Below are 25,571 nucleotides of genomic sequence, written 5' to 3' on the forward strand. Positions count from 1 at the left end.
TACACACACGTTATGCCAACAGTCGAAGATAACGCTTCGTTAATTCACGATCGTTTCCTAACTATCAACGAGACCGAGAGGGGAGGGCTGTGCACGTTTTTTTCATTCTTTTTCATTAAAATCAAAATTATACACTGCTTGAATAATGAATAATGATAAGATAAATCAACGAACTTTGTTTTTTTTTTTCTATTATCACGAGATTGTCACGAGTCTTCAAGTCATAATTGATGGAAATACCTTGCAGGATACAAAAAACAGCAAACTGATAGACAATAAAATTAAACAAAATAATATATAATGTGAATTATAATGACACATGTGACAATGGACGTACGCACGAGGACAGAAGTTCTTAAAAGTTTAACGCAAATGCAAATCTCAGGTGTGAATGTGGAATGTGGAGACGAGGGTTAAAATCGTGCAATTACAAGTTTTAAACATAGATTTATTATTCATTTCTTGTGATCCGCACATTCACACAGACTCTCGGAGATTCTTGCGTCTCAATTTACGCATCAAGTTCGCTATTGTTTCTCCCTTTCTTCCTTTCTCTCTCTCTCTCTCTCTCTCTCTCTCTCTTTTATCTTTTTTTTTTCTTTTTGAGCGGCGTTCAGTAAAAATAATCTTATTCAAGCGGTAACGAATGACACTTGATTTGTGCAAATCTGGAGGTATCAAAATATTTTCTATACGTCACAAGGAAAAATGTCACCTCTACTCTTTCTCTTGCGACTCTCCATCATGGAGCGTCGCAAGTTCTTTTCTCTCAGACCTGAGGTCCCCTCCATTTAATCCTTTCTCTCTCCTAGTCCTATTTTTCCTTCTCCGTCGTACAGTCGGAAATATATTTAAGGCCGTGTTTACTTATCTCGCAACATAGGAAACCACGATGTGTGTTTGATCTTGCGTACAGTTAACTATCGGACTACCTCTCACCCGCCCCATTCTTATTGCGGCGGGATAACTTGTAAAACTTACGATTAGAGCGATCAAATTGAGAAGCGGTCGCAACGCGGTGGTTGCGGAAGGATTGCACATCGGATAAACGACATTTGAGGGAATCGTCCCGTCTCACTCGTAATCCTTCTTTCCCACCGGTTCGCCTCGCGCTTCCGGATTTTCTTGCCTTCATCGACGGCGAGAGAACGCCGCGAATCGCTCCGTAAAGCCGTATTCTTACACTAGGTACACATAGGTATCGACGATAAGTTTCATTCTCTATCGTTACACGTATAAGCTCATTACAGTTACGGAAACGTCCTAGATCCTGCTCGATGTACCGCGCGATGTGCTCTCACTCTTTCTCTCTCTCTCTCTCTTCCTCACATGTCCTCAATCTCTCGTCTCTCATCATTTCACTTAGACACACCACCACTTAGATAGACTACCAAGTTTCTCTTTGACTAGCACTCGATAATCCTACGCAATAAATTATAAACGCACGTATTCTATATATTCTTATCGGCGGCGACCTACGCTACCCGCGATTTGTGTCGCGAACATTGAAGCCAATTGTCTTTCTTTCTTCTCTTTAGTATCCCTCCTCTTATCACGACCATCGGTCGAATAAAACGGTTACGCAGCTTGGAAGAGGAAACGCTCGCGGGACATGGACGCAAAGTTTCAGTCAAAGACGCGACGAAAAGCGGAAATGGATACGTAGGATACATCCTCAATGTTTGCATCCTCGTACTGAAGAATGAAATGCAAACGGCAATTAAATTGTTCAGACACAAAGAGAACAATAAGGGACAGACATAGGTGACGAAGATCACACGTGTGTGTACGCTAAAGAAGTCGACTTCTCAGTAGTCAAGTAATCTGCAACGCAAATAACACGTTAACACTTTTTCCAAATTCGGCATCAACATTTCTCGAATAGAACAGCCTAACGAACAGCCGATCAAGTTCCAAAGTCGAGAGATGTTTGCGAAATACGCCTTTTTTATAAGTACAAGAGATTGTGATATAAATTAATAATTGTCTTCTTTTATACTGCTATCAGTAAACAGTTTCCTTTTACGTTTGTTGAGACTATTAGAATGCAGTGTGAGAAGATGATTGTGTTCCTTCATCTCTATAAAATAAAAGGCACCAAGTTTCCTTTTCCTTTTCTCTTGTTCCTTCGCAATACTCAGTTTGTTGGAGTAATGATGTGTAATTTCGAGAATTCGAGCAAAATAAAATGCGAATTAATTGATACATAAATTATCGATTCATCGCACTTAAAATGATACTCATTCTAAATTAGCAAGTCTGCTAAGTCACTCTCGCGTTTTATCATTTGTGCCGCTAAAATAATATTGCAAGTCACGTATATATTTAATACTTTGCAATGGAAAATATGACACTAACTCAGAGAATTAATCTCACGTTCGAAAGAATGTACACGCAGTCTTTCATCGCTAATAAAATTATTACGTCAGGCTACGAAGACAAAAATTTCGATTCTCGTAAGCTGCCTTCTATTTCTCTTCTATACGTTTTTCTGCGTTTCGTATGTTTCTTAGCGAATTAATAGGAATTTGGAAAGTAACTTGCGAGAATAGGATATGATACCGATGCATTTTATCATGTAAAACAAAAATAATTAAGCTACGCAATGGTACACTTTGGTTTCGTTGAAACTGCGCGATTGTATGCATTTATATATACATATGTATATATATATATATATATATATATATATATATATATATATATATATATGCATTGTAATGAATATTAAAAATATTTGACGTACATAAAAACATCTCAATCAGAAATTTCCCATAAATAACTCGTGATTATATAAAGAGACAATTTACAGTACACAATAAATCAACAGTTACACTTAAAATATGTAAATCATCAATTGCTCGATATTACAATTAATTCAATTCATAACCCTGTAGATTCTTTCCTTTTTGATTGAATGTCTTCGATGTTTAAGAAGCGGATATATAAGAATAATAATTAATTATAAATATTTGTCGTTTGAAACGTAAGATCGATTCAACTTTGTGTTCAAATAAATAAAAATCCGTGTAATGCAGCTACATGCACAGCTGCATAAACATATATATTAAGTTGCCTTAAATAATATACAATAAACAAAGCAAACTCAACATATGAAATTCTATAGCGATATTAGAGACTTACATCTAATATTTTTACAATACAAAAGATGCTATTGGAGTGCCTATGAATACAAAACATATACCGACACATATTTTTATTGTGGGCATCCTCGACCAATCTTGAAATGGCTGAGGACACTCGTATCGCGCTTATCATATATTTTGCAGTTTCTTTTTTTAACTTTAACAATCGTACGTATTTTCATCCGCTACATCTTATTAATGTATATACATCCAATCTATAAGACACACACTGTATATTCTATCAGTTAAATTAAAACAATCTTGGTACTCGCGTCCTTTCTTTCTTTACCTCTCCCATCTCTTTTCAATAAAATTTTGTACTATTCATTTAATTATACTGAGAGAATAGCAACCGACTGCAATAGACTGTTCTCAAAATGAAACTTCCACACAGAGCTCGATGTTTAATCAATAAATTACGTTAAAAAATATGAATGTCGGATATATGTGTGTAAACTTTAAAAGTTTATGTATTGTTACAGCAATCTAATCTTTCTATATTCCGGTAAGAATACTTTTGACATATTACCGTCGGCAGGGCGGATTTTTGTAATTGGTTTGCGCAGAATTTGTGCAAACTGGAATTCGCGAACATACGACGAACGTACCTTGTTCTATTTTCTTGCGTTTTCGTTACACAAATTTCGTACACAAATTGATGAACATTTTAAAGCCCACTCGATACGGTTTTCCTCGAACATCTCAGATAATCTCAGAATATTTTTATTTCATTAGTATAATAAAAATGGATATATATGCCTTAATGCACCTTTGGCATTTTATTGGCTAATCTTGTTTTAAATATGAAAAGGAAATAGAAGGAATAAAAATAAATATAAATTTATCTTAACGAGTATTAATAATACATAATTATAATAATATAATGCATATATTATCACTCTTACTTCATGCACATCGCATAGCAATTAATATATATAAAATTATATAAAAAAATTATGCTCAATAATTATAATACTCTAGAATAGAAAACCTATTCGAGTGAGCTTTTCATACATGTTCTAGCGAGGGCATGATAAATTCATGGTCCCGTATATTCTTATTTTTTTCCCAAAGATGTTTCGACTAGATTCAATTTATACTAATATACTAAAATCGTGCCAGCGATACCTTAAACCGTCATACCTGTATATGAGACAAGGCTTCGCGGAGTACAATATCTCTCTATCTTATATCACACAGACTTACTTGAATTGTATACATTGTAGGCGGTATGCAAAAATCTTCTTATATGTCATAATTGTAATTTGATGTTATACAAAATAATAATTTACGAGACTAGTGTTTTTAGTTTTTTTTTTCTTGTAGTAGGCCTGCATGCTTTCGTGCTATCCCATTTTCGTGTGCTACCACTTTACTCATAAACTAAAGAACGTAGGCACACAGTTAGCTTAACTTCATACGTTTTGGTTGACTCGCATTAGATGCATCTGAAAACCATTTTTTTTTATTTGTATCAAATAAATAATAAAAAAAAAGTAAAATTGTGATAAGAATAATAAAATATATATTAAATTACACGATCTCACCTCCATTGGATGTTGTTCCGAAACCAGTAAGTAAAGAACAATTTTGACTTTTCTAAAATAAAAAAATTATTTACTATATCATGATACAGTATAAATCAATCTGAGATTATAATAATCTTTTTAAAAAGAAGAGTTTAATTTAAATCTAAGAATTTAAATTAAAACAATCCAAAAAATAATTAAAGATAAAATGCCTAATTGCATAACATCCAAACAATCATTAATATATATATATATATATATATATATATATATATATATATTGAAGTATACTAACATCTCCCATTACAGCTATTGGTGTAGTCCCAGTTGCGAGAGCAACCTGATGTTCTATTAAATAAAACATGTATTCGTCATAAAGTAATCTGATAAGATGAAAAGATCCGAAGCTTGCTGCGCTCCTCAAAGTGAGATCCCGAATAACCATCGAGCTATGAAAGAGATATGATAAATATATATTTAATTGAAATTAAATAAAACATCCCTAGAAATGTGACAAAAAATAAAATGTACCTGTAAAATGACCACTTGAGTAGGAATTGACGTGCAGCTTTAGCAAATGTTGGCTTCTCTTCAAATGGTTTAAGCACTTGAGTCACAACTCCTTTTAACCAGATCGCCCAATCTTCCAGTGAATTTTGTTGTTGTAACGTTACTTTAAAGTCTGCTTCCAAACGTTGTACCATTCCGTAATCACATTGGCATACCCAAGATGCCTAAAACAAACAATCACAGGTATATTGACATAAATGGTAAAAAAAAAAGATTTTCTGAAAATATTTAAAAAATATCAACTTACTTGTTCTTGCACATTATGAAAATCAACACGATTTAAATCAGCTAACATTTGATTAATTTGACTAGAATTTTGAAGCACTGCTCGCGCAGCCTGTGCAAGATGATTTAATGAAGTATAGCGCCTTAAAGTTTGAGCAAAAGCTGACACTGCAGTTAACTGTAACCAACAATAAATAATTATTCTATATAACTTTTCAAAAAATTTAGAGTATTTTTGACATTCTTTTCTCTTTAACATTATTTAACAGATTTAAATAAGAGTATACCTTAATCTGCGTCATTTCCTCAGGACAGTCGGCCATTGCTGACTGTAACCAAGATTCCAATCCTTTCGCAAAATTTCGAATAGACTGTGTCAACGGACCTTGTCAAGACAAAAAAGATTAATTTAATTTGCAAATCTAAATAATATAATAATGATGAATCTTACAATAACATACTTGGTATCGGTCGCAATACATTAGGCATTAAAACATCGACTAGATTCTGATAAAATGTGTAATCCACTTTTTTGATGAAGTCTTGCACTCCCGTACACTGACACATCTGATATAATTTGGTTCTGAAAAGTAAAAGATTGTGAGTTAGGGACTTCGTAAATAAAATATAAATAATTTATAATTATAAATATAATTATAATTATTAAATTAATTATAATTATAATTATAAATAATTAAAAATAGTGAATTTATAAATAAAATACATTAAATGACTTGCGGATAAAATATTAGAAAAATAATATGCTAATTTTTTAATATAAATAATAAAATTTTTTAATATAAATAAATAAATAATAGATATAACTTAATCTCTATCTATTCTCTTGTATAATGCGAATTTCTCTAATAAATATTGTATCATACTTTGATAAATATTTCTCTTCTTCACACTCATCACCGTTATTATTGTCCTGGCTGCGCCAGAATTCTCTCCAGAGGCTCTCCACTGTGGCAAATTCCAAATTCAATATCGCATCCAAGAAAGCTTCGCAATGTTCCCTGTATATACTACGGAACGTATCAATATCTTCAAGGGTACAATCTTCAGGCAGGGATGAATCGTGACTAATGAAAATCTCCGGGAAATCAGGAATGGCACTGGTTGCTTCACCGAAATACTGATGATATTGCGGCGGTGAGGAATTACTAGAGATATTCGTGTTCGTATGGGCGTTATTTTCATAAGATGATTCCTGTTTTTGATTGACAAACTTGAACCGTTTGGCCTGAGAGTTTGCGCTCTGCTGTTGTCTCGATGTGCCATCTTCATTCAGCATGGCTAAAGGTGAGCTTGGTTTTACACGAATTCCGTAATAATGATATTTCGAGTTTCCTCTATAATAAAAAAATATGTAATATTATTTTGTAATATTACTCCAATAACACTATATTTTCTTGATTATTGTAAAGCCTTTTTACCTAGTCCCTAAACGTCTAGTTCTCAATCCTAAGAATACAGAGCGTATTAATTTCCCGAAACTAGCCGCATTCACAGGATCCAACTTGTTTTCGGAACAATGACGTAAGTAGTGATTATAGAGAGTCGATCTTGGCAGAGACACGCCATCAGCGTTTTCGTAATTCTCCAATAACCAGTGTACCTAATTAAATCGATAAAAAAATTAACATTTATATTTTTTATAGATTTATTAAAAGTATATAAAAAAACAGTACATAAAAAATACATAAAAAAAGTACATAAAAAAATAAAATAACTTTAATAAAATAATTAAAAAGATTTCAAGTAAAAAAATATTGTTGTGCGAAGAAAAGTATGTCATTGCTTTCAAAATTGCTAAAACTGTTTTTGAAATAAATTTACAATTAATGGCAAACAAAAATATATTAGTAACAATCTTTTAAAAAATCTATCAAATGCATTCATTCCTTATATTCTTCGCTAGATTTCGCGATAAAAAACTTTTAGAAATTAGATTATGCACAAAAAAAAAACTTTAGGGCGATACTTTTAAAGCAAATCAATTAATAACAGACATGCCAAAAAAATTAAAAAATAAGATTGATTAGTATGCCAGACAAGCTACGAAAACTGGAGAATCAGTTCTTTTTGGGGGCTTACAGTGGCCTGGGAGACTCTAGTGGCATGCGTCACATTTGCCGCTGTCTCTTCCACGGTGACAGTGGTACCTCCAGAATTACCGCTGATCAAGTATGTCCCGCCACCACCGCTAACCACAGCCTCCTATCAAACAACCCAACATACCAATGCCTCGTTAACCCCCCATATTAAGAGAAGGATAAGGATACTTCTCCTTGAGTACTAATTGCAATTCTGTTAACTCTTATACTAAATCTATAATACAAATTACTTCGAAAACTACGAATATTAGATCATTCGTTTATATACAGAGTGTCGGAAAAACTATGTTAATTATAATATAAATTATTTTTTTGCTTTTCGAGAGAAACTATCTTTTTACTACTTGCACTACGATTTACTGAACATATTGTTTACAGAATACATTGCAAACTTTAATGCTATAAATAATTATATGTTTTTGTTGAAACTGCAACAAAATTTGGTACAAATTTTGATGCCCCGTATAATCATGCAGAGCACAGATCCCCATGCCTGCAGCGATGAAGTGTAAATATGTATCGTCCTAAATCGATGCGTTAATCATTCAATATAAACGAAACAAATTTATTCAGCATCTAAAAGATGAAAGAGCATTCTGGAAAAAATCACAGAACATGCAAATTACCGCTGTTTCTGTTTGCGGACTGGCACGCGCAGCAGCCGCGGATATGAGCGCGTGAGTCGGGTCTCCATCTACTACACTCTGTTGAATCAAGTACGTGCCGTTGCCCTGTGATAATAGTTGTCCGGTTGTTGAGTTCGTGCCTTGCCCCGTGACCTGATTACCAACGTAAACAACATTAATATAATTCCAATCTTATCGCACTAATTTTTAATTTTTACACTTTCAAGTATTTATGTCTATTCCAACTAATGCCTGTTTCTACTGTTTAAAAAGATAATCGCTAGTGACATTTAATTAATTTAGATTAATTTGAATATTGATTCCTTTTACTAACTATTTGTTTAAGTTTAAACGTATATAAATTGAGTTTAAATTAAACGGCCAATTTTAGCCATTTAAAAGTAATTGAACTGTAATTAAAAAATATAACTAACAATCTGGGACTCTAAATCTATTTAAATTATTTTCTTTATTTGAGAAAAATTCGTAGCATGTTTGCATAGTTGTTTATTATTAATGTTTCCTTTATTCATTTTTAATTTAATAATTTTTATACAATTCTATTATTATATTTTTCACAAGCATTCACAAGACACAAGACCGTTAGAGCTGTGTGTTCGTAGTGCTGTGAATCAATATTAGACCAATCAACAATCACGAGCTATAGTAGCTTTTAAAATTATGATACATAAGTTACAAGTTTAATTAAACATTTATATTGTAATATTTGTAGAAGCCAGTTTGTAGAAATCAGCATTAAATTTGTTTATTTTTAATAGAAGTTTTATCAAATTGGATCAAGGAAAAGAAACGGGCCTAACAAAGATTAACTTTAATCTCAGTTTAACTTATTATTCCTTTCTTTTTAATCTTAAAAATTACAGAAAGAGATAAGAAATAAATGAAATTAAGTTTAAAATTAATAGATATTGATAGAAATGGATGCAATTACCTGCGCATACGTTACTGGTGTTGTTGCTGGAGTGTAGTACTGACCCGAAGCTGGAGTGTACATTGCTCCCGCCTCACCGACAGCATAAACAGGATATGTCCTGTACATAGTATTATAATGATTGTTACATAGAGTATTATGGATTATTGATAAGTAGGAGATTGCGACATTTACATCTGGCCATTCGCCGGTATATACGTGGAACCATCCCCCTCGACATATTGAACATAAGTTGGATGGGAAACTGACTCGGACCCCACTGCCTCTGCGTCGCCGGACACTGAAACAAAAAGAGGAACGTAGCTGAATGAATTTGAATAGATCATTCGTACCGATACATATAAAGCTCGCATAAACGCAATAGGCTTTATCGACGCACTGTCATAAACGTCATTTTGGAAATGTCCTTAATAACCAAATTGTCAAAAATGTCTTTGGCACTTGTCTTTGGACAAAATAAAAATGATCTCGTGAATTATGAAAACTTTAAATTATAATGTTTGTCAACAATATGTATATGCGAGATAGAATAAAATAAATCAAGTGATAGTATCGTGAAGTATTAGATACCGTTATATAAAAACACAATCCATTCATTGTTCTGGTAATTTCTACAAAATTAAAATGTATTGATAATAAAAAGGATATGTAAGACATGCTGTTTATATTCTGCCCTCACCTACAGCCGTTGTAAGGGACGCGTAGGATGGTGAGTCACTGGTGCCTAGTGTGGTAGAAGTACAGAGGTGCATGTTTTTCAGCAGCATGGAAAGGGCCAAATCTCTACTCAAATACTATAATTTTTCAAACTGATCCTTATACTCACCGCAAGTAATAAATTTGCAATTAATTTTTTGTTCTCGATATTAATTTCTACAGTTTACAGTCTACAGTGTATGACGATTGTTCGCAATTAGATTTGTATGTATTGTAAGTCATGTAAGGATCGACTTTTCGATACGAAATTAGAAAATTTATACTTAGCTATTACCTGTAACTGTTATATAGTGCGGGGAACCACTAACGATAGTGCCAGCTGATGTAGAAGCGGCGTCAGAATCCACTAATGCGTGCTGGCCTGAGTGAGTAGTATTGACTACCACTTGTGCTGTAACATGCGCTGGGGTACCTGTTGAGCCGTTGGACGAATCTGCAGCTGTTTCAAGCGGATCCTGAACCAATAACTAAATTATTATTTATAGTATGCGTGTCCTCATGGCCCACGACTCGTTTCTATATAACAGAAATAAAACAAAAAAAAAAATATATATGCCTTTTGTACGCTTGTGAATATTTATATGCCCAACATAAAATTAACTTGAATTTTATTTCAACATTTGTGTATCGTTCTTATCAGTCGCTAGGAGCAGATGGCTCAAATGTGTTATCAGATTGGACGTACGGCATCTATAAAAGTACACTGCAAACAGATGCTATAATATCTATATGCATATTGAATAATTTTTTATATATTAATATTTTGTATTTTTATTGCTCTTTCTTATTATTATAATAGTAAGAAAGAGCAATAAAGAGGAGGCAAAGTAATTGATATACAAGCTGTATTTTGCAAAGTATTGAAATTACTGTCCAGACTTTTTAGAATGATGAATAATAATCATACATCACATTGACAAAAGGCATAACACAAAAACAAGGATAATATTACTAACCTGAATGGGTTGTAGATTATTTGGACTGGAAGGATCAGGATTTGTCACGACAGTGATAAGTTGCTGGCCTCTGGCAGACTGAGTCTGTGCTCCGCTGCCACCACCACTGGAACTGGAAGTAGTAGTCACGACAACCACATTTTGCTTAGATTCCACCCCTACCGCCGTCGAGTTACCCCCACTGTTATTAGCCCCGGTGGATGCTGCTGCGAGGGCATACTGGGCTCCTGTCGTAGTCATGGCAATCACTCCTTCGCCTCTCTCTGCACCCACTGAGTCGTCGCCACCACTGCTACTACCTCTCCGCTGTTGGAGAGACGAATCTATAACAGAGATATACACATACACCATCTTACTAAATATCAATAATATCTTCCACCAGACCCAGCAGAAAGATCTTTAAGAACAGCCTGCCTACACAACTCCAAGGTCAATATCGACTTATTAAAACAAGAATATTACTTGATTCTAAAAAAACATATGTAAAATATTATTTATATATAAGATCTTTATTATTAAATATAATAATCTTACAAATATGTTTTAAATAAATTATTATATCCTACAAAATATATTTTATCCCATTAACATCACATAAAATTTATCGATAGGAATTTCAAGAGATTGTAAATTAAAATAGAAATAAGTAACACATTATAAGTAACACATTAATATTCACTCAAATCATATTTTATAAAAATAAATAAAATTCGAAACTATTCTCTGCCTACAAGATTGTCAACAAATTGTATTCATATTGAAGCGCTAATAAACCTGTCGATAAATCGAGTGCCGTTAAAGAGAGAAAGAGAAAAAGAAAAAGAAAGATCAATTCTCTGAATAAAAACTTTGCTTGTAAATGAAAAACATTGAATCAATATTACATCGTGAACCTTTTCAGAAACAAGTCGCGCGTTGTTGGAGGAATATCAAACGAGGATAAAACCCCACCAGTTCTCCGGCTGCCGTCCTAACCTATATCGCAGCAAGATCGTAATAACGCAGTTCCTCGCAGGTGTGGCGCATTCAATAATCCACAGATCAAAGGGAAGCCCCGGCAGGCTCGCGATACGAACGATACACGTCACTGCCATTATTACGCGTGTGTATCATGGTGTATCGACGCCGTGTACCTGTTGGGGCGGCAGGTACCAAACACAATGTATCAAGGGGAAGAAATCAGCCTAGAAAGAGGGGTGAGAGAAGGGAGCGCGGGACGCACCTACAGAACGGTACGCTACCCCACGCGTGACTGGACACACGGCTCGTTTTAAGGGGGTTGAAACATATCAATGAAGCCGGCCGGGATCACGAAAGCAATTAGAGAGTATTATCCTGAGTTCCATGCTGCACCCTCGCTCTTTCCGCCAAGTATGGACCGGAGCTAATAAAACGACGCACGCTACCGCGTTAATATGTTTCACGGGGGAAAGTGGCCATGCTTCTCCCCCCCCCCCATCCTCCTACACTTTATTCCCTTGTAAATTTTTTAATAAAAGATATATACGACTACTTTGTCCTTAAAAAAAAGTTCAATATGTAATTTATATTATGAGAATCTAAGATTTAATGGAGCTATATTTTGAGAAGAAAATTGTGGCATTTGTTACCTGATAGTATTGATCAGAAGAAAATTTTGTAACAGAATCCGATGTTTCTATTTTGATATATAGACATATTTGTGTTAGCTAATTAATACAGGCATTTGATAGGCATAGAAACGTACTAATATTACATCAACGTGATCCTTGCCCTAAAGTAACTTGAAAACAAAACTCATATTTACTAACGTAAATAAAAGGAAATGTTTATTACTCAAAAAGAAAATTTCGTATATAAATACAATTTTCACTAAAAATATTTATATCACCAGTATAATTGATTTCTTTGTTTCTAATGTCAGTTTCAATATAGAATTTTAATTTTGGTTTGACTTGCTATGTCTTTTTTTCAATCTCTAAAAATCAGAAAAGGATGAAGAGTAAACTAAACCGAGATAAAAATTGATAGAAACCATTGGTAGAAACTATTGGATGAGTGACACACTTTTTAGTATATCTGTCGTATTATTTCTTATTGACATATTTATCTTTATATTTAGAAGGATACCTTACATATCGTTTGCTGCAAATGTTACTGGGCTGATAGCCCATGTTCGTTACCTACACGCACGTAACGTCACAAGTACACCTGGCCTCTGTTATGCATGGTTGATGGGGAGAGACTTCTGTTCTTTCTAGTCCTTCCTATTCATACGATATATTTATTGTATCTCGCGTATTCAATTCCCCGGCGTAATTCGAGGACACGAGAAACTATTACTACAGGGGCTTGTTACAGCTAAAAAAGAAAATACTATACATGTATTATATATTTTTGCTAATATTTAATTCTCAGACCCATTATTCTATATGCACCTGGAGTCAGATAAACCCACAGGCTGAGAACTTATGCAGATGGTGAAAAGTACAACGGCAGAGATAAGGAATAGATAGCAAACAGCGAATACCAGTGAGGAAAATTTTGTATCGAGATGTGAATCATAAAAAAATTAAACGTTGCCCCAAAATCAAATTTATTATATTAAGCCCTGATTTCAGACAAACTGATTTTGAAGCTAGTCGAGAAGCTAGTAGAGATGGCTGAAAAGCCACTAACATCAGCTTAGGCCTATTAACTGCAAATCTTACAATTGGAAGATTACATTCATGTAATTGATAAGCCTATTTTAATTGGAAATCTTTGTAGCTTCTATCTTTTGATATCCCATAGGAGATACCGTGTATATAATAGGCTCACCAATGCGTTACAAATTAAGGGGGGTCTATGAAGCCAGAGATCTGCGAAGGTTTCACCCTGTTCCGCTATAACATCCAGCAAATTTTAACGTTTTTTAACGGGATCAATATATCGCACCAAGTATTGAAATCATACACAAAATCATACTATACAGCTTAGAAGAATCCCTAAAAGATTCAGGCATCGTTTCGCCCTTGTATACTCCAGCCTCAATAAAACAAATGAGAAACAATATTAAAAACCTATCATCCTACCAAGAGGTATCTTCCATGAGTCATTCCTGTTACAAACAAATTCAATTTGATGGTTGTAATTTGACAACCGGCGAGCTCTAACAGCTCGTTCGTAGAGCTGAAAAGCCTAAATCGAGTCAATTTCTTTTAAGGATAGTCCTAACCGCTTACGGACGAAGTCATCGAGAGCCAATGAACGGCGACGTCTCCGTCGGCCCGAGTTGGATCGACAACGGATGGGAGATCTGTTCATCCTTCTCATTCTCTCTCCTTTTCTCTCTCGCACTCACCTGTCTTCATGAATGGCGTGTGCTCGAACGCAGTGGCGCCCGGGCGCACTCGCGCGGCAGAACGACGTGTCCCTCCGTCGTCGTCGTCGTCGTTGTTGTTGTCGAGCGGGCGCGCTCTCTATCTCCGTCTCTCTCCCCGATACGCGCGCGCTCTCTCTCTCTCTCTCTCGCTCGCCCTCGTTGCTCCCTCGGTCTCGAAGGCAGCAGCGAGACCCGTCACCCAGGAAACCGCGCGGTAAGGCGGCTCTTAGCGCTCGCTCGCGCGTTCGTTCGTACGACGCGACGCCGGCACAAAGCGCGAAAAGAGCGGGGCGACACACTCCGACGAACCCCTACACTTTGTTGTGGACGGCTGGCCGGAGTGGTGTTGCTTGTCTGCTGCTACGGTCGCCTTGGCTACGGCATCACTGACCGCGTCACGATCAGGGCCGTGCGCGACGCACATGGCACCACCCGGATGTTTTTTTTCCTCTCCTCCTTTGTATCGTGCACCTTACGTCCCGAGGGATGCCTTCGACGGGACGAATACGCACACCGACTGCTCTCACCCTTCGCGAACGCGAATTTCACTTTTATAGTTTCTTTCTTCTCTCTCTCTCTCTCTCTCTCTCTCTCTCTCTCTCTCTCTCTTTCTTTTGAAGATGGAATTTGCGAATCCTGATTCAATTTGACATTAAAGATTTTTGTTGTTATTCCGAAAAGACACTTAGATAAATAATTCGACTTTTTTATTCTAAATTTGAGAGCTTTCTGCTATAAGCTGAGATCTGAAAAATTAAAAAAAGTCGAGAGAGAAAAGGAGAAAAAATATGATAAGTTATTCGTGATTTGAGCCGATATTCACGAATGTGTTTGTGATTTCGAAGTTAGCGCCGTGAAATTAGAGGCGCATTGCGAGATAACTTGTCGCAATTTCGAAACAGAAAACGCGATTGCGTTTCCGACTCGAGACCGCACAATCGAAGGGAGGAACGCCAATCGGTCGGCCGATAATGCACGAATCCTCTTTCGATTGCCGTCGATTATGTCGATGGCGAGAATATGGCGTCATAATGCGGCTTTTTGGCGCCATCTGTGATGCACTTACACAGACAATATGCCAATACGCCGTAAGGCGCGCTTCTTTTTTTTATTTGAAAATAAATCATTTTCATAAAAAAAATTAGCAATTTTTTTCTGGCATTTACAAACGTTGACAAATAAATATCTTTTAGTTTTACGCTCAATATTGTTAGAGCAATTACCGTAAAATTAAAAAGAAATATTAAAATTCAAAATGTGATTTCTTCATGTTACTAAATTTTAATTTATAGAATATATACTATAGAACTGTCAGTTATCAATTTATCAAGCAATATTCCTACTATGTGAATAGAATTATTAATCTTTCCTTATTTAGTCTTTAAAAAAATTTGAAATAAGTAGACAATTATAAATAAAAATTTTGTTCTAAGCGATTCTGTCGATTAACTTAATCATCGAAACTAATTTATCATAATATGTAATATCATAATATATATATATATATATATATATATATATGTATAGTTGAGATTTTAGTATTCGACATATAAAAAAATTAATTCCTTTAATAAATGACAGGAAAGACCGGATTGTTAGAGACAGTAAATTATATGCAATTACAGGTATTTATAGTGAATGAGTCTATCGATTGAATTAATCACTGATTAAATTGATCAGCCTAAATCAACAAAAATAAGACCTGCAGAGATCGGCGACTTCAATGAGTATTCACTAATTGCATCATTTATACATCATAATAAAGAAAAAAATGGAACCTAAGAGGCATATGACGTTAAGATTGGTCAATGTAAAAAAAAGAAAGAAGAAATAATAGCTTACATAGCAACGGTTTCCTAATGAAGTAGTAAGATGTGTCTGGCCAATATTCATTCGCCATTGCCGATCGAAGCCGAGAATGTTCACGGCGAAAAAATGGCAAAGCAATCAACAAAATCAGCATTTATCACGTTGATTTGTTCCTCGTGTTTTCCGCGCGCTCTCGAGTTTTCGAAAAACTTTGTGGGAAAGTGTCCAGTATCAGCGATTTCCGGAGATATCGTTTTCGCAGGATGTAACCTCCATGTATAACAAGAAGATGGTTTCGTCGCCATTGATAACAATTACGAATCGACAAAAAAAGTATTAAGCGGTATACCTGTCTCTCTTCAATACAATCTCATACACGCTCCCACGCAAGAGTTTTAAAGATGAGAAAACATTTACAATAAAATGGTTGTGATCTATGATAGCTGTTAAGATAACAATGTAATTTAGAAAACTTATCAAAATCATAATTTCTTTGATTTATCTAAAACTTCTAGTCGCACTTGGACGGAATAATGAGAGGGGAGATGTGGGTCAATCAGACCTCGATGCGAAGTTGGCTGCGGCGTTTTGAATCGATGATCGATGTGCCTGTCGCGTGCATGCGCCTCGCTCGCAATGGCGGATCGAGATATCCGCGAACCATGGACTGGAGCCAAGATCTAAAATTGAAGATATTAACATTTGTAAAACTATGCAATTTTACCCAATTACGATAATCGATTTAAAATTAAAAAAAAAATTCAGTCGAAAATCTCCGCGTATGTTTTTAGAAAATTGGATATATGTAAATCAAAAGAGATCTCATTTATCATTAGCGCGGTAGATAATAAAAATAAAATGAAACAGATAATTAAAAAATGATCGACGAGATTTAATAAATAAGAAATAATATCGATGTTTAAGTTGGAAATAAGATTTGCGATGCGACAGACCTGGGACTCCTTTCGTGCTCTTATCACCGTGTAATAAATTCGTTGCTCCCACGGCACATGCGCGAAATTGTCAGCAGTTGTCTCACGAAGGCGACTGGTGATATACTGGTGTGTTATTTGACTGTCAAAGAAAAATGATGACCTCATCGGAAACGTCGGAAGTGGAGCATCCGGACGGCACCGAAGACTCGGCGATCTTGGAGGTGAGCACCATGGCGGTTGGTAGAATCATCAAGCAGGAGAGTCGTGATGTCGACTTTGTATCCAACTGCAGCACCTCCATCGAGGGTTCCGTGGTATGTAACATAACCTGACCCACTTTGACAGTACCTTCTGTCATTCTTCGCGGGCGTCTGCTGGCCCTGAAATAATCAAGATTGAGTAATAATTAGTTACAAGTCAGACAAGAAATTTTTTTTTTATTAACTTTTTTCCAAATAAAAATTTTTTAGTTCATAATTATTTTATTGTGTAAAATAATTTGATTTTAAAAAGTTACAATATTTTATAATTTAATGTTTCTTAAAATCAACTTTTAATTTGACTGAAGTCTTTAATTTGACTGAAGAATTTAATTTTAATGTAATTTTCAAGTAAATTACTTTTTGTTGATGCAATTTTGATGTAACTAAATTAATTTTATAAACTTTAAATTTAATTAAGTTAAAAAAATAAAATAATTTAATGAAAATAATAAATTACAATTGTGATAGATAACGTTAATGCATGTGATATAATACAAAGATTTGTATAAAGCTTAGTAATACTTTGCATGACCATAACTTTGATTCCAAAAAATTTCTAATTAATATTAGAGATCAATAAATATCAAGAAGCAATCCTGTAATCTTGCAGGTGGCATCTCCTTCTATCGATAGTTTCTCCACATTGCCAGATCAGGAGATATCAGACTTCCAGATGGATTCGCGTGACTTGCAAGTGAAAGTAGACAGTCCACAAAAACACCTGGAAACTTTGGAGACTTATATTACATTCCGTATAACGACTAGAGTATGTATAACTTCATTTTCAGTATAGCTTTGACTGTCTTTAGAATTTATGCATGTACTAATTATAATCAAATAATCTTGCAGACTACACGTCCAGAATTCGAGGAAAGCGAGTATATAGTTCGCAGGCGATACAATGACTTCATTTGGTTACGCCAGAAATTAGTGGACACCTATCCAACACACATTATACCAGTAAGTTCTCATTGCTGTTTCCAATATAAACATGATATAAATTATAATTAAATGAGATTAAAAATCTGGATTCCTGAAGCAAAAAATTGTCAAACAATTGCTTCTGAATTCTGGCTTTTATTACAGCCGATGCCAGGCAAACACACATTGCTCGCCCAACTGGATCGTTATTCCAAGGAATTTATCATAGCGCGTATGAAGCTGTTGCATATATTTCTGAATAGGGTGGTGAATCATCCTATTCTCAGTTGCGACAAGAATCTCCATATCTTTCTCACAACGAAACCTGCAGTGAGTATGATGTTATCATGGCAACACTCTACCAATTTGAACTCATTTATTATGTATAGGAGTTTCTCGTTCATCGTAAAAATCGTGGGAATGTACTTGGCAAGGTGACCGACTCCTTGCAAAATATAGCAACTACTTATACGATGAAACAGCGTCATTTGGAGTTTGAACAAATTCGGGACTACTGTACAGCATTGAGTGAAAAATTGTCGGCCATAGATAAAATCAATCATCGCATACATAAAGAAAGACAAGGTGCGTACGGAAAGCATTCCTAGATATATATTGCAATAAAACAACTTTCGGTTTCACATTATACATTGTAACGCAGATTATTTATTGGAGCTCCATCAATTGCATCCTATATTTACACTGTGGGCAACCTCAGAACCAGAACTTGCGCCTATTTTATTGGCAATCGCTAAAGCGGTGGAAGCGAACACAGTAGCTCATCAGAAACTTCTGGAGAATGTTCCTAGTGACGAACGTGAATATGTGTCATACATAGAAGCGGTGAAGAATGCATTATCTCGACGTGATTCCATGCAGATCGAGTATGAATTAACAGTTGATGTATTAGCGAAAAGAAGATTAGAAAAGGATCAGGTACGAGCCTTGATTATATCTTTCTCTTTTCTTATTTCTAAATTAAGAAATTAAAAGCCATTATGCTTCTAAATATATTCATAACGATTTATAATTTTTCATGAGATATAAATGGTATAATTTAAAATTTTTAAATGTAAAAAATTAACATCTGCAATTTTATATTACTAAAAAGGAAAATAATTAGATTTGTAATTAAATTTGTAATTAAATTTAATTGTATTTATTTAGTTGGTAGGAAATCCAAGTTGCACAATTCCTGCACAAGGCTGGGGCGGATCTCTGTGGAAAGCAGAATCTCGCGATGAAAAATTAGAGAGACTTGGTCAGACTATTCCACGATTAGCCAAGCAAGCAGAGATATTGCAAGATCGCGTGGAATGCGCGAACGAGAATTTGCGAAGTGATTTTCAGAGATGGAATGTAGAGAAGCAACAAGATTTGAAGCATATGCTAATCGCGATGGCGGATCGACATATCAAACACTATCAGCAGTGCATGAATGCATGGGAGGACATTCTTACCGGCCTCAAGTTGGACGGAATCGGATCTGATATTAACGTAGGACCGCCTGTTAAGATACCCGTTTGAACTGCTAGTCTTTTCTTGTCACTCTAAAAGATATAGAATAAATATTTATTATATTATTATATATAATAAATATTTATTCTGTTATATATATATATATACACGAAAATAATACATTAGTTAAAGAGAATCTCTATTAAATAATGACACAAAGTTTATTACGATCTAAAAAAACGATTTATCGTCGGCTTCGATATTATTGCTTTGAAAGTAATTCGTTCTCTCGAAATCTCGACATAAAATTATTTAATTATAACAGTATTTGCGAACCGCAATGGACGTATTTAATGACCACAAAAGTCGCGGGCATATTTAATGTACATATAATAACTGTTATCAAAATTCTATTTGGAAAATTCGCCTTATGATACAATAATCTTGTGATAATGTAAAAAATTAAGTATAACGCATTTAGTCCTACATGCATGCAGGACAAGTTTCGACGTATACAAGAAAAATTTTCCAATGTTTCTTCTTTTTTGTTAGAGATTTAGATCGTTAATTAATTTTGGGGACCAAGTATATCGAGGCAGTTATTACCATTCTCTTTTCTCTCTCTCACTTATTTTGAATCACATTACAATACATTTATTGACAATCAGTTTAGTCACCTATATCTACTAATTACCAAAGTACAGTAGTTACCATGATAGCGTAGATAGCGTCAATGTATAGTATACAGCACTGGTAAATTTTACAAATCGGAGCAAACGCTTGCGGGAGCTTCGTTGTATCGTTAATTAGTACCTTTAATCTATATGCCTCTAAGTTATGAACAAATTGCGCCGCATTGAATCGATTCTGCTTAACAATGTGAAAAAAAGGCGTAGCGAGAATCCTATATGGCTTATACATTCCTCTGACAGCGTATTCATTATTTATGCTCGAAAAGGAAGATACTTTGCTAACAATCCTTTACAATGCGGAGTACATTTCTATACATTATGCCATGGCTCGGCGAGTTGGCAAAAATGGCGAAGTTTGTATCGATAAAATAAATTATTGTTTGCAATGAAGCGCAATGGCTCCTGCATTTTTTTCACTCCATTAAGGCGTCATTTGTACGTTCCACGTAACACTCCATCGGCGTTATGTAAAACTGTACCAGATTGTCCAGGTCGATGAGCTTAGTTATAGACTCTCCTGCAATGAATTCGATGTACGCGATTGTCTTTAAAAAGTTAAATAAATTTCTTGATGGATACTGACCTGCCAGACTCATCTCGTTATGAAGGAAACGTACGGTATGCGCGTATGGTTGTTGAATCTTTTCTCGTAATTGCGTAGCCAAACGACGGGTTGGATTCCATAATTGACTACGAAAATTCGGAATGTTTGTAATGGTTGGTTTCCAAGATTCCGGCTTTACCTCCTCCATTGGTAAAACGTCCGTTATTCTATACTGGCTCGTATCAATATTCCATGTGAATTTACATCCGACCTCGTATTGCTTTCTCTCCTGCGAACTAGATATATCATATTAATTTATTTGATGTATCATTGAGATACGCACGTTGAGATATTTCAAACGTGCAACAGTTCGTGCAAAGTAACATAAAAGGAAACGATTAGAATATAATTCGTAGGATGGGAGAATAGCATGTGTGCTTACCATTGCGTTTGGCTACATAACTCACTTGCTTGGATTTTCATTATGTGCAAACATATAATGTCGCCGCTAAGCGCGCACACGTCGATAATTTCGATATCATAGTCGCTGCAGTGCCAATACTTTTTCTTGAATCTCGTGCAGATCCAGTCTGCTATATGGTGAGAAAAAGTCTCGATATCGAAACTCAATTGTGTTATAGAAACGCACGGCACTATCTGTAAGTATTTTCATTATATCAGAAACGTGTTTTATTTTTACAAGCATTCTGTTACCGACTATTTTAAAGAAATTTACAGAAAAAAACTGAGAAAGTTTGAATATTTCTAAGCGATAAATACCAGCTTTTCTGCTTTACTATTACTAATCATCTGCATTTGAACATATCCAGAGCCGTGCACGAGCATCGGAAGTACGCATTGATAACTCACATATCCTCCTGTTTCTTCATCTACAAATTAAAAATCTTGATTTAATAACAGTTATAATCAAAACAAGGCGGAAACTATTATTTTCAAAATTAAAAACATCTAAATTTGAATATGTACCTTCCACGTCTGTGATCACTGAGATCATCTCATCGTCGAGCTCTATGTAACTCCGTTTGAATCGTGCGGTGCACTTTATTAAAGGATATTGCAAGTTATTTCTAGGAACCAACGGCGAGAAATTCGGGCAGCACTTGCCAACACGATCTCTGTGCACACTTCCATTGGACAACTGATTCTGATTCAACGGTCGCAGTACATTTTTCTCAGCTGGGAAAAAACAAATAATTTATAATTATGAATTTATATACAATTTCGTTTTCTTTCTAAGATAATACCAAAAATTATACCTGATTCTGACAAGTCGTTGGCTACGCTAATATCTTGAGCAAGATTCAATTCGTCCGTTTCGCTTTGATCTGAGTCGACCCAGTGTCTTCGTCCATTCGGCAAAACCGGCGACATTACTGGCGAGGAGGGAATCTGATGTATCGAACAAGTACCGCGATGTCTGAACTGATCGCGTATGTGCTTGAAAGGAACTATGTTTTCTGCGTCCTCCGTCTCGTCGCAAAACTCGTACTTCTTGTCGGCGAGTCGGCGTTTTCGGAATGAACTGAGTTTCTCGCAAGTCGTTTCTTGCGCCTCATCGGTAAACTCGTATGCTTTCTCCGCTTCGAGGATGAGTTTATGCGTCGCTCTCGTTGTTCTCGTCGACTGAGCCGGGATGGGCGGAGGTGAGTGCAGATTCGATCTCTTGCGTGGACTCGGATAGCGGAAAGATCTGGCGATGGGCGGTGACATCAAGCGAGACGAATATGAAGACGAGGGACTAATCGATACGGATTGCAATGGCGAGTTAATGGAAGCCACGGAGTTGTCTTGTTGCGAAGCACCAGGTTGCGGCGAGCTCGAACGCTGCTGGCTACTACCGCTATTGCGTTGGACCTGGATTCTGTGACTAGATTCCGAATTGCGAGTGCGCAGAATATCCGATGGTGGAGTGAGTATCAATGACGACCACGTAGTCATCGCCCTGAAATCGGCGGGCAGTCTCTGCGGTGTCGAGCGTGGTGAACACGACGGATGTTTCACCAGCGTGATCAGATCGCTGCCGATGTTGAGCTCTTGCGACGTATCTTCGCAGAAATCCTGTAGAATCTTGTCGCGCACCGAGATAGCCGTCTGTTCGATACCAGCCGGTCGCGACACGGGACTGTCGCTGTTATTCCGGCATTTGCATTCAGCCATGTCCGAGCATTCGCACGACTTAACATTTAAAGCGCTTGCAGTGGTAGACTTACTATTTATATCACAGACATAATCGCTTTGATTACTGCTTGAGGTATTTAATGGCAAATCGTGTCCTAACTTATCATCTAACTTAGTTGGCTCCTCTAGAAAGTCGTGCTCTAGGCTGGACTCGCATTTGGGAGATCGATCAACGCAGTCCGACGTGCTCACTTTCTCATCTGAACTCTCGTATCGTTCTGTCCTTGTCGAGTAATCCGTCTCCTCGACATCGCTCATATCCAGCGGGAGCGTGTCCGGAACTATGGAATCGTGTGCGACGCTATCTTGCTTATCGCATGTTCGCTGATTTTTCGATTTAGGTATATTTAAATCTACCCTGAGAACGTGCAAAAAGTTTCCTGTGTTGACGACCACGTGATTCCAATAATTCAGACACACTGTAGCTCTGAACTTTGGATACGGTGAGATGACTTCGTAAGTTGTATGAACCGTAAGGCCATGTTGCAAGCAATTACATCGAACACAACCATCCCAATTCGCAGCTAACTCTATATGACAAAACGTAATTCCAATTAATTTTATTATTATTGCATTATATCATATTGTGTATTCATATATATCATGCGTAAATATATTTTTCTTTCAAGGAATTATTCTTTACCTTCTCCCTCTTCCTCATATGACGCAGCGACTTTTAGGCAATCCTTGCAATTCTCAAGAGATGGTACTGTCGTTATAGTTAAATACGCTCTATCAGTCGGTTGTAAATGTAAGAAATTTGTACTATAACAGATAAATATTATTAACTTCTGTATCTTCTTTCGAAGTTTCATAATATAAAAAAATATATATACAAAATATATACCAGAGGCCGTGAATTACAAGTTTATTCCGCTCCATCGGCCATTGTGATATAACTATGTTTAATTCTCTATAAATTGTATAATTGCCAAATAACGTAACTTCGGCGACTTTGCGAGCGGCACGGTTAGGCGTAAAGGCCCACCAATGCAACAGGTATTTGTACAAAGACGTATTGCTGCTAACCTCCAGTGTATATGTATATGTAAGCAGGAACTGGCCACATTGTGTTAATCCCATAACAATGTGTCTTGCAAAACAAAAATATCTTTATCAATCATTTACATAGATTAGAATAAGAAATATTTTATATTTGTATTTATGCATGTTAACATTAGATATTTGCTTTATCAATCCATATCTTGCCTATTTCTATGAAGAAGATATTAAGCACTCTCGATAACGATTTATATTTATCCTAGCATATATAAAAATTTGAAAGATAATTTGGAACATAAGTGGGATAAGAAAAAAGTGAACAATTTGTTTCAACTTGTACTTCTTAGAAGCGTGAATAAAGCTTCTATGAAACACAAATTGAAAGATAAAAGGATTTATTTTTAAATTATTTTTGTTTTGTTTCAAGTATTTAAATATTGCAATTTATATTTCTTAGAAACTTGTTCATACTTCTCTTTTCTTCATCACATCATATTTATGTTCTGGTTTTTATTTTTGTCCCGATATTTTATTTTGTTTAAACTGGATTGCACGTAGGCTAAGAAATAGGTGTATTCATATAATAAATAATATAATAATAATAAATATATATAATATATAATAATATATAATATATAATATATATAATAAATATATATAATATATATAATAAATATATATAATATATAATAATATATAATAAAAAATATATATAATAAAAGTAGCATACCCTGCCTCGAGTGCAGACTTTGGGATTATGTGGAGGAGATGGAAATGTCGCCACTTAGGTACAATCGTAAACAATCTTTCCTCTGACGCATAATTATGCGCTGACAGACATCCTCTCATCTGTAAACAAAAATAATTCAGCCACCGATACAGGATGTCATCAACTACCTATCAAACCATCGTAACAAGAACTCTCCAAGCATGAAATAGACTTTCCGGAGGAATAAAAAATTCAGCTGACACGTCAGGAATTCCCTTAAGATACTAAAAAGGAAAAATCTAAAACTTATGCTATCCACAGGGTGGGGGAGGATCGTGGAGTGTCTTTCATCACGAGTCTTTCGCGAACATGAGATTTTCTCAGATAGAACGTGCTAAAATCTTCGCGAAGAACCTCTTGTATCTACTAGTCATCAGACAAGAAATTATTCTTGACAGCTCAAGCTGTACGACGCCTTCGCGTAGGGATTCACATCAGGGGCTGCGGGATTCAAGTCGGCCTACCTCCCTGATCAGCAGCTTCTGCAGGAGGTTCCGCTTGCTGCGGCGGTGCGACGGGCACGGCTTGCGTCCCACCACGACGTACTCCGACTTTTCCGACGTAATGTCAGAGAAACACTCATTGCAGCAGTCTGAGGTAGTGTCGGAAGACGACGCGTCCGCCATTTTTAAATAACCTCGCACGGCTCGTGGCGTCGATTACGTACGTACGCTCGCGTAGAACGCGTACGATGTATAGTTCATGTACGCTCGCCTCGGCGGCGAATGATGAAAAGGGGTCGCAAGGATCGCTTCGGCTCTGATTCCCCTCACTCGCATAAACGTTCACGAACAC

General features: G+C 35.8%; 3 protein-coding genes across 14 annotated transcripts; 1 reads left to right on the forward strand and 2 right to left on the reverse strand.

Annotated features, from left to right (window-relative positions):
- Positions 1-427: 427 nt before the first annotated feature.
- Rfx (regulatory transcription factor Rfx) lies at positions 428-17,088 on the reverse strand. 11 transcript variants are annotated; one of them, XM_089073059.1, is made up of 19 exons: positions 16,947-17,088; positions 16,343-16,673; positions 16,027-16,263; positions 10,842-11,164; positions 10,160-10,352; positions 9,848-9,892; positions 9,343-9,448; positions 9,169-9,268; positions 8,217-8,369; positions 7,571-7,693; positions 6,910-7,091; positions 6,355-6,825; positions 5,932-6,053; positions 5,758-5,855; positions 5,493-5,648; positions 5,207-5,409; positions 4,971-5,124; positions 4,694-4,745; positions 428-4,594 (listed from the first exon to the last, which is right to left on the reverse strand). In XM_089073059.1, exons 3-19 carry the CDS (start codon positions 16,145-16,147, stop codon positions 4,551-4,553), a joined length of 2,646 nt encoding a protein of 881 aa, XP_088929185.1. In that variant the 5' UTR covers positions 16,148-16,263; positions 16,343-16,673; positions 16,947-17,088; the 3' UTR covers positions 428-4,550. The 11 variants fall into 11 exon arrangements, with proteins under 11 accessions (XP_088929185.1, XP_011647754.2, XP_088929186.1 ...); XM_011649452.2 differs by adding an exon at positions 14,164-14,712 and having other exon boundaries at positions 16,027-16,673; XM_089073060.1 differs by adding an exon at positions 14,164-14,930 and having other exon boundaries at positions 16,027-16,673.
- LOC105433937 (sorting nexin-7) lies at positions 17,081-20,652 on the forward strand. The gene is made up of 7 exons (XM_011649448.3): positions 17,081-17,242; positions 17,802-17,957; positions 18,041-18,151; positions 18,278-18,442; positions 18,502-18,697; positions 18,774-19,048; positions 19,280-20,652. The coding sequence occupies exons 1-7, from the start codon at positions 17,081-17,083 to the stop codon at positions 19,637-19,639; spliced, it is 1,425 nt and encodes a 474-aa protein (XP_011647750.2). The 3' UTR covers positions 19,640-20,652.
- Positions 20,170-25,547, reverse strand: LOC105433941 (uncharacterized). Of its 2 annotated transcripts, XM_011649457.2 has the most exons (10): positions 25,241-25,547; positions 24,738-24,856; positions 23,853-24,098; positions 23,649-23,770; positions 22,084-23,535; positions 21,794-22,003; positions 21,587-21,696; positions 21,249-21,463; positions 20,846-21,102; positions 20,170-20,779 (listed from the first exon to the last, which is right to left on the reverse strand). In XM_011649457.2, the coding sequence occupies exons 1-10, from the start codon at positions 25,400-25,402 to the stop codon at positions 20,676-20,678; spliced, it is 2,997 nt and encodes a 998-aa protein (XP_011647759.2). In that variant the 5' UTR covers positions 25,403-25,547; the 3' UTR covers positions 20,170-20,675. The 2 variants fall into 2 exon arrangements, with proteins under 2 accessions (XP_011647759.2, XP_011647760.2); XM_011649458.2 differs by lacking the exon at positions 20,170-20,779 and having other exon boundaries at positions 20,905-21,102; positions 21,274-21,463.
- Between the last annotated feature and the right edge of the window lie 24 nt (positions 25,548-25,571).

The sequence above is a fragment of the Pogonomyrmex barbatus genome, unplaced genomic scaffold (genome assembly GCF_055798465.1).
Source record: "Pogonomyrmex barbatus isolate J1 unplaced genomic scaffold, ASM5579846v1 scaffold14, whole genome shotgun sequence".
Taxonomy (NCBI): Eukaryota; Metazoa; Arthropoda; class Insecta; order Hymenoptera; family Formicidae; genus Pogonomyrmex; species Pogonomyrmex barbatus.

Bases quoted from the DNA above. Each gene is read 5' to 3' on its own strand.
- Rfx (XM_089073059.1), bottom strand. From the start codon at position 16,147: ATGCTGATTTTGTTGATTGCTTTGCCATTTTTTCGCCGTGAACATTCT. The intron at 7,694-8,216 runs GTAATTTGCATG...GTTGTTTGATAG, and splicing joins GTCCGCAAACAGAAACAGCG to GAGGCTGTGGTTAGCGGTGG. The intron at 6,826-6,909 runs GTAAAAAGGCTT...TTTTTATTATAG, and splicing joins ACTAGACGTTTAGGGACTAG to AGGAAACTCGAAATATCATT.
- LOC105433937 (XM_011649448.3), top strand. From the start codon at position 17,081: ATGATGACCTCATCGGAAACGTCGGAAGTGGAGCATCCGGACGGCACC. The intron at 17,243-17,801 runs GTATGTAACATA...GTAATCTTGCAG, and splicing joins CCTCCATCGAGGGTTCCGTG to GTGGCATCTCCTTCTATCGA. The intron at 19,049-19,279 runs GTACGAGCCTTG...GTATTTATTTAG, and splicing joins GAAGATTAGAAAAGGATCAG to TTGGTAGGAAATCCAAGTTG.
- LOC105433941 (XM_011649457.2), bottom strand. From the start codon at position 25,402: ATGGCGGACGCGTCGTCTTCCGACACTACCTCAGACTGCTGCAATGAG. The intron at 22,004-22,083 runs GTATAATTTTTG...GTTTTTTCCCAG, and splicing joins CAACGACTTGTCAGAATCAG to CTGAGAAAAATGTACTGCGA. The intron at 21,697-21,793 runs GTACATATTCAA...TTTAATTTGTAG, and splicing joins AGTGATCACAGACGTGGAAG to ATGAAGAAACAGGAGGATAT.